The sequence below is a fragment of the Cupressus sempervirens genome, chromosome 2, assembly GCF_028749045.1.
Source record: "Cupressus sempervirens isolate cs-2001-9-10 chromosome 2, ASM2874904v1, whole genome shotgun sequence".
Taxonomy (NCBI): domain Eukaryota; kingdom Viridiplantae; phylum Streptophyta; class Pinopsida; order Cupressales; family Cupressaceae; genus Cupressus; species Cupressus sempervirens.
The window spans coordinates 758,213,253-758,221,975 of NC_143119.1; the positions used below are offsets into that span (position 1 = coordinate 758,213,253).

The 8,723-nt window shown below is 35.2% G+C and overlaps 1 protein-coding gene across 1 annotated transcript in view; it reads left to right on the forward strand.

The window, feature by feature from the left end:
* AIM1 (Enoyl-CoA hydratase/isomerase family) overlaps positions 1 to 4,152 on the forward strand; it is a 68,670-nt gene extending 64,518 nt beyond the window's left edge. The window contains exons 8-18 of the mRNA XM_089815404.1: positions 219 to 521; positions 960 to 1,046; positions 1,143 to 1,317; positions 1,510 to 1,631; positions 1,919 to 2,082; positions 2,236 to 2,490; positions 2,613 to 2,734; positions 2,894 to 3,015; positions 3,313 to 3,461; positions 3,585 to 3,723; positions 3,820 to 4,152. Of these exons, the coding sequence (XP_089671530.1) occupies positions 219 to 521; positions 960 to 1,046; positions 1,143 to 1,317; positions 1,510 to 1,631; positions 1,919 to 2,082; positions 2,236 to 2,490; positions 2,613 to 2,734; positions 2,894 to 3,015; positions 3,313 to 3,461; positions 3,585 to 3,723; positions 3,820 to 3,861 (1,680 nt within the window). The 3' untranslated portion in view covers positions 3,862 to 4,152. The remainder of the gene's footprint in view (positions 1 to 218; positions 522 to 959; positions 1,047 to 1,142; positions 1,318 to 1,509; positions 1,632 to 1,918; positions 2,083 to 2,235; positions 2,491 to 2,612; positions 2,735 to 2,893; positions 3,016 to 3,312; positions 3,462 to 3,584; positions 3,724 to 3,819) is intronic.
* Positions 4,153 to 8,723: the final 4,571 nt, after the last annotated feature.

The window sequence follows — 8,723 nt, forward strand, 5'->3', positions numbered from 1 at the left end:
TTGATGCTTCTTTTGACTCTTTGAGCCTTGCTTAGTGTATACTATATTTCAATAGTTAACCCAAAACAATTTTTTCTTTTTAATACTGTCACATTTATGATCATTCTACTGGATAAGATTGGAACAATTGAAATGTGGAATTCTTGATAAGCAGTATATGATTTTTTTCCTGAAAATTAATAAGTGGTTGATTGGAGAATGCTTTTTGCTACAAGCAGTTGTCAAAACCAATAACATCAGATGAGGGGAAGAAACTTGGAATCATTGATGCAATTGTGACTCCTGGAGAATTAATAACTACAGCAAGAACATGGGCTTTAGAAATTGCAGAAGGACGTAAACCTTGGATAAAAAGTCTTGAGAGGACCGATAAATTAGAGTCTCTTGGAGAAGCTCGTGGAATTTTGAGATTGGCAAGAGCTCAGGCAAAAAGGTCTTCCCCAAATCTGCCGCACCCCCAGCTATGTCTAGATGTTATTGAGGAGGGTATCGTTTCAGGAGGTTTTGCAGGAGTTCTGAAGGTATGTATGTAGTTTGTAACACAGAAGCTCAAGCTGTCTAGTTGAAATCATTGTACGGGCTTGTCTTCTTTACTGATTTGAATATTATTCTCCTTTCAGAATTTAGTTGAATCTGCTAAAGATATAGTATTATCACAATCCAATGTTTGTTTTGTTAGTGTACCATAAGGCCATGTGTAAAAGGCTAGTTGTCATATCTATTGAAACTTTGACAAAAGATATTTATTTCTCAACAGCACAGAGCAATTGGTAGAAGCTGCTTTTTCTTTGAGTTCAAATTTGCTTTGGATTAATTACTTTATTTTTTAGTGAAAATCTATCTATTTTAGAGGTTTTGATTTCACTTTCAATAAGTTTAATAAACCCTAGGCAGTTTGTCATTATCATATTCTTCAGTGGTCACAAATAACCTTACTATACTGGTGATTTCTATTGTAGGAAGAAGTGGGATTTTTTGATATTGTTCTCTCAGACACTGCTAAAGGCCTTGTACATTTTTTCTTCAGCCAACGAGCAACTTCAAGGGTGACTGCATTTCGTTCTCTGATATCGTTTCTTCTATTTATTGGCAAGTATTTTCAATAGAATGCAGTAAAAAAAATATCTACTATACAATTGCAGGTACCTGGAGTGACTGACTTGGGATTAAAACCAAGGACAATTAAAAAGGTAGCTGTTATTGGTGGAGGCTTAATGGGTTCAGGCATAGCAACAGCTCTTATTCTTAGCAACATTCCTGTGGTTCTGAAGGAAGTAAATGCCAGTTTTCTTCAGCAAGGGCTTAATAGAATTTCAGGTATACTTCTTTAGGACCCTGGTTTCTAAGTTATCAATTTTGAACCCTTTGGTTTTGGTATTTCACCTTTTTATGTCCTCTTCAAAACTATATTTGGATAATTTAATCCTTAGTTTCTGCTTTAATTCTATATCATCAAGGTGTTCTTGTTGTGCCTTCCATTTAAGCTGAAATCATTTTTCTTTGTCACAGCAAATTTAAAGAGTCGTGTAAAGAAAGGAGTCATGTCAGAAGAAAAATTCAGTAAAAGCATGTCTCTAGTAACAGGGGTGGTGGATTATGAAAAATTTAAAGATGTTGATATGGTGATAGAGGTTTGTACAATCTTTTTTGTTTGATTTTACATTATGAATGTTTACAGAATCAATATTTCTTATAGATTCATTTTTCAGCAATCCAATTTTCTGGTTGTTTGTTTTATATTAAAAATACTTATGGAATAAATATATCTAATAGATTCACTTGGCTGCAAACAAATTTTCTCATGGCCCCTTTTCCTTTCGTATTTTGCTTATTTTTATGTTATAGAAGATTACAGAATAAGTCTAATAGATTCATTGGTCTGTGACCAATTTCTGATGGTTCCTCTTCCTTTGCAAAGGCTGTAATAGAGAAAATTCCGTTGAAGCAAGAAATATTTAGTGACTTGGAAAGAATTTGTCCTCCCCATTGTGTCCTGGCCACAAATACATCTACAATTGATCTTAATATTATTGGAGCAAAGACTCATGCTCAAGACCGTATAATAGGGGCACACTTTTTCAGGTGATTGTGAGAATGTTCATCTGCTTATTCATTTTTCAATATGCAGTAGCATTTTATTTGGAAAATTGAACAGCCTTATTTAGTTACTTCCTTCTTTTCAAATTATTGCGTATTGTGCACTTTTAAGTTTCTATTGTACTCTATTTTGAGCAGCCCAGCACATGTGATGCAGCTCCTTGAAATTATTCGAACAGAGAAAACATCACCTCAATATGTTGTTGACCTTATGAATCTTGGGAAAATTATAAAGAAAGTACCTGTAGTGGTGGGGAACTGTACTGGTTTTGCTGTTAACCGGATGCTCTTCCCATACACTCAAGGATCACATTTGTTGGCAAATCTAGGTGTTGATATTTATAGAATTGACAGGGTTATAAAAAGTTTTGGAATGCCAATGGGCCCATTCAGGTAACTGTGCTTGTCTTTGTCAATCCAAAGAGTGTTAAGTCAAATTAAAAAATAAGAATACAGATAATTTAGGTCTACAATTTCTTTCATGGAAGAGCTATAATCAGGTTCATTGCATGCAGATTGGCAGATCTTGTTGGATATGGGGTATCTACAGAGGTTGCAAAAATGTTCATTTCAGACTTTCCAGATCGTACCTTCAAGTCACCTTTAATACAGCTAATGATAGAAAACAAACGCAACGGTACATTATTATTTTTGGTTAAATATATATGGGTTTTAATCTTAACTCAAAATTTACTGTTTGTTTCATTCCCTTGGTGCAATCACAAACAAGCACAACTACACTTCTGTCACGGTGATAATTGTTCCTTATCACTAACATAATGCTAGCATATTATAGGAGAAAAGAATGGTAAAGGCTATTATTTATATGATGAGAGAAGGAATGCTCGTCCAGATCCCATGGTCAAGGAAATTATTGAACAGTCAATAAAAATTACAAAAATAATGCCTGGTGGAAAGGTCTGCTCGCTATTCTTCTATTCCTTTCAGCTATTGTTTCATTTGGTGCCTCCTTTTTTCTTTTCCTCTCTAGAATCTTTGCTTGATTACCTTGGATTCATACATTCTCAAAACTGATTTATTTCATTGGGAGCGTGTCAACCTTGTGCCCTTTGCTTTAGAAAACGTTAAATTCTTTGCACTTTTCTAGTTGTTCTTGGAGACAGACACACACATAGATAGAGGAAAGGGAGAGTAAGGGATGATTATATTCTGATTCCTAATCTTTCTGAACATTTTGTTGGTTGGTATGGATAGCCTGTTGTTCTTACTGATGAGGAAATTCTTGGGATGATATTCTACCCATTTGTGAATGAGTCATGCCGTGTTCTTGATGAAGGAATAGCCATTAAAGCATCAGATCTCGATATATCTTCTATTCTTGGTCTAGGTTTTCCAGCATACAGGTTTGTAATTTTTCTATCCATTTAGATAAATTTCATTATTATTCTTTGCACAGATTCTTCCATATCATTTCTCTACGGTTAAATATTTTTTCATTATCACTGGTCTTGATTTGTTTGTTGTAGAGGTGGGATAATGTTTTGGGCTGATTCTGTTGGTGCGAGGCATATATACTCAAGTCTCAAGAAGTGGTCTGAGTCCTTTGGTGGTTTTTACAAGCCCTGCGAATTTTTGGAAGAGCGAGCTGCAAAAGGCATTCCTTTGGTTAGCTTGATTCTCCCTTTTTCTTTCTTCAATGTGTTTTTCATTCCTTTTTACCAAAAAAGAAATTGTTTCTGACTGCTGATTCTTACAATGCAGAGTGCACCAGTTGCTCCCAAAAATTCAAGGGCACGCCTTTAATATGGATGAAGTTCAAGCAATTTGATTTTCATGACAAAATTGTGATAGAAGCAATTGTAAAGTTGAAGGATTGTCTTTTATTCTGAATTATAGTCCTGACTAAAATAATGTCAGTCTCTTTGTATTAGGCATATAAGCTTAATTTATGTCATGTCTGCTAAGGTGGTTTGAGGATTTTGACTTGAACTACATGCTGAACTAGCTTGGACCACCGCTGGATTCAAATGAGTGCTTCGCAGCTCAAGTTAAATTGAAGTAATAAAAATAGGATAAAAATGGATTACTATGGAATGGGCATATTTTATCTTGATTTATGATTCAATTATGTGCTACTGTTTGTTGACTAGTAGCAGTCATAGGCCCCTACCAATATGTTTCATTTTTTAATTTATTTTCTTGACAAATTGTAAATGTTTCAATCCTTTAGGGCTTCCTTTTAATGTAGGAATTCCTTCTACATGAAAAGTTGATGTGAAATTAAACAACATTTCATTACACTTTAAAAACTTTTCTTCAGAAAAAAAACAACCATCTAATTTATTTAGGGCTTGATCCTTTGGTGAAGTGGTGGCGCTTCTTGCTTGTAGTGCCAACCAACCATTAGCTCTATACCGTGTCAATAATTGAGAGCTTTGGTCTTGACCCTTGATGAAATAGTGGGTCTTCTTGTCTATAGTGCTTATAACAAAGTTTCATAAATTTAATCCTTAGTGTCATTGAGAAACACTTTAAGACCATTTCTAAAGAATGAGTGATGAGAGAGAGGCGATGAAGGAAGGGGAGCTATGGTCTTAGGAAGTTTGAAACTCGCAGGGTTTGATTCGAGTGACGATGAGGATGGCAATATCGAAGGTGATGGTGAGTAGGGCCATTTGTTCAAGCTCTAGTTTATGTTGGCATTAGTCCCTAAATCTTGTTTGATGTTTCTACCTCTGGTTGTCCAATGTTTTTGGGGTTTCATCCCTAGCTTGTAGGAGTTTGGCTCTTCTTTAGTTAGGGATTCATCCTTTTTGGTGGATTTGGTGGCTTTTCTCTTCAAATAGAGTTTTGGAGAGACCCCATTTGATCATCTAGGTTTGCTTCTACATTTGCAGTAATTTTTGGGTGTTAATGGTTTCTTGGGTTAATAGTGTTTTGGTGGTGGCAGAGGGACCTTGTTGGCTTGAGGTCTACTTTTGTGGTACCCTTGTTGTCTATTATGTTATTTGCCCCATTTGTGCCTAGTTTTCCCTACTTTGTCTGTGGGCCTATTTTGCAATGCCTCATTTGGGGTTATGTTGCTATTGTGGTTGGTTTGGTGGTTATGGTATCCTACTTTGTTCCCATCATTGATGGCCTCTTTTGGGGTGGCTTTGTGGTGGGTTTTGTGGATGATGTTGTGATAGATACCTAGTAGTGTGTGATGTGGAGGCTTCACAAGTGTTGGATACTCGTGCTCTGTGTAGATATGATTTTTCCTTATCAAAATTTTCTCCCCATTTTCCCTTCTCATCCTCGACCGTGCAGTGTGTGGCACAACTTTTTTGGGGGGGAGTGTTTGGAGGGTGTAATGTGTTGGTTGCAATGTCAGCTTTTTAGGTTTTTGATGCAACCGATTTCCCTAGTTGGGCTTTCTTCCCTAGTTTGACCCAATTTGGTGGTGTTCTAGGTTGTGTTATCCTTATTTGGGCCTTGTCATTCTTTGGCAGTAGGGCTTGGGGTTATTTCTTGTTTGGTAGTGTGGTGGTGCCCTCTAGCTAGTGTTTTCTTCTGCATGGCTTGTGGGTGGTTTTCGTTGATTGTGTTGCTTGACCCTTTTGCCCTTCTTGTTAGCAACGTTATGTGCATGAGTGAATAGTTGTCTAAACTAGTTGGCATTTTCTAGGTCCTATGAAGACAATCTTGATAATTCAACTATTGGGGTTATTTGGTTCTTTCTCCATGTTTTTTACAGGGTGTTCTTCCAACTTTTATTTCTCTTCTCCACTTGCTCCTATTGAGGTAGGATCATTTTGCATAGGGGTAGAATGGTGTTTTCTTGTTGAGGATGCATTTTTTGTTTGGTTAGATCTTATTGGATGTCGCTGGTTGATTTTGAGATCAGTTTTGAGATTCCTCTTTTTTCATAGTGTTTCAATATTTAATTTCTTTGTAAGAGATGCTTTGTAACAAAATCCACCTATAGACTCTCAAGAGGAAACTATTCTTGGCACTTAGGTCTCTCATTGACCCTCAATCTTTCCCAAAATGTTTTGTCAACTTGACATTAGATAAGAACTCACCAAATGTATCAACAACCTCAAACAAGATTAGGAAAGTATGACCAAGGACTTATCACAAACTAAATTCCAATGGTTTACTCTTACCTTGTATCACATACTCTATTATTGCTTCTTTTATCTTAACCAACTCCCAACAAATTTCACGGGACACATTTACCCTTGCCACAAAATAAACTTCAAGGCCTATTAGGCCTTGGTAACATACCAAAATGTCTTTAATAATTCTTAGTTGTGATGTATTAGTCAATACCTAACCCAAATCTCTTCCATTACCTTCTATAAACCAATGACTCACTTTCCCCAAAGGTTATTGTGCATTGACCATAAAACTAAGAATCTGCTATCTACTAAATACAATAAAAAACTCTAATCATTGTCACAAAAAAGTATAGTCATATCCTTTGGCCAAATTCCCACTACCAAACAAACCATGTGAATAGATGCAACAATCATTGTTATAGGATAGTTTGACAGTACATTTATTTATTTGCAATACAAAAACCATTGTTATGTATCTCAAAGGGTCTTCTAGATTTAATATATCTAACTTGTTCATCTTTTTTGAACAATTAGAAACTTTCACATAATCCTCCTGCTAAGCATCCTAAACTTATTCATAAAGTCCTATGGTTTAAGGACAACTTAAACAAATGTTGATCACATTCATGTGAGGTAGGTTTGTGTGGGTGTAGGCAATTGTTTGTTGGTTTTTGGTTGTGGGGAGGTTGGTTCTATCCAACTTTGATCCATTTTGGGACATTATTGCTATTTTTTGTAAGAACTTTATGGGGTTTCGGGCATGATATATTTTAGTGACTAATATTCATCAATTAGCTAATTTTATAAAATTTTGGCTAATAATTTAGTTCTTAAATTTTTTTAAAATCAACACATTTTTATAAATTTTAGTTTTAAAAATATTTAAATTATGTAAGATTTGCCAATTAAATAATAGTATTTTATTTTTCAAAATAATGTAAGATTTGTCAATATTTTTATATCTTTTTATTGGAGGGGGGTTGCTTAAAGTTTACCCTGTACTTTCAGGTTCCTTGAAACCTATTTTAGCCTCTAAGCGAAAACAAATTTTGATCACTTGTATTGTTGACCACTTTCCATCTTTGATCCAGTGGACTAATCACCTCTTCATCTATGATAGTTTTCGTGACTCTTTCCCCTTTCTCACTCACCCAATGATCCCTCGAGGTCTAACCCATCTTTAGGTCTAGCACTTCCTCCTACACAACCCTCAATATTCTATACCAAACTGATTATCAGACCAGATGTTGATCTCATTACAATCTTATTACACCAATTGACTTCAAGATCTTATTTGCATATGCCTTTTCCATTGGTGCCCTATGAAAACATCCCCCTCTCCTTGACACAATAAGGATCATTCTCCACCCCACTCATCCCATCAAACTCTCACCATCCACTTCCTAAGGCTATTGGTGCCATAGCTAAATAACTCTACCTATATATCAAACTCACTATCCCACTTCTTCAATCACTATAATAGGATTCTCCTCTTTCACCAAACACTTAAACTCTTGGAACTCTAACTCCACTCCAAAATCTTAGACCTTTCGCATATAATTTCCAATTCCTAATACCCCACCTTCATAGTTCACCCAACTAAGAACAATACTATAATCCCTTGATATTCAATATGATAGTGAAACATCCTTCTATAGTTTGCCAAGTGGTCTCCCTTATACCCACAACCTTTACCAAACCCTTTTATGTTCTCGTAACCTTCTAACACCTTGCTTTCACTCCTTTTCCTAGAACCTCTCTAATCCACTCTCCACTTCATCATAAAAGAACATATGTTAGAGGCAAGACAATATGACTTTGAACTTATAGTTCCTCAATCTTTTCTACATCTTAAACAACATCATGCTTATTACCTCAATGCAATGACCATCAGACCTTGATGATCCACTTTACAATCTCAACTATATTTTATTAATCAATCATTTGCATCCTTCGATAAAATTGTATTATCCATCAGTTGTGAATGTAATATAACTTTTTTTTTGAATTAAATGGTGAAAGCTTTGGGTTTTAGAGTCAAATTGCTATTAATTCTATGTGAATAGTCACATTCTTAAGTGTTATTAAAGCTTCCTTGCACATTTTTTTGGGAATAAACTTGTTGCAAATTGGATTGAGAGAGTTAGGTTGATAAATCCAAATTGGTTTGAATCCATTTTTATAGTTGGTCATGACTCCTTGTGAAAGATTCATGTGAGTTTTCAAAAATTGTCATGAAACCCTCAGTTACATAGCAGTTGGAAAGGGTTTGTCTTTGTTTGCATTAATAAACAATTAAAAAAATATACTTATTGGCCAATTTTAAAATATATTTCAAATGATCTTGTATTCTGTATGTAATTTGATGCCCTAATAGGCTTAATAAATAGTTTCTTGGGTTTGACAACAATTACTAAGAGTCTTGATTCTTGTCAGAATTTGGTACAGATCAAAAGTTGTATGCAATTATCAGAAGATGTTAAAGGAATGCACTAGACCACATGTAGGTCTATGAGAATGGTCCAAGATTAGTCCAAATGTTTGACTTCATAAATAGTTAAA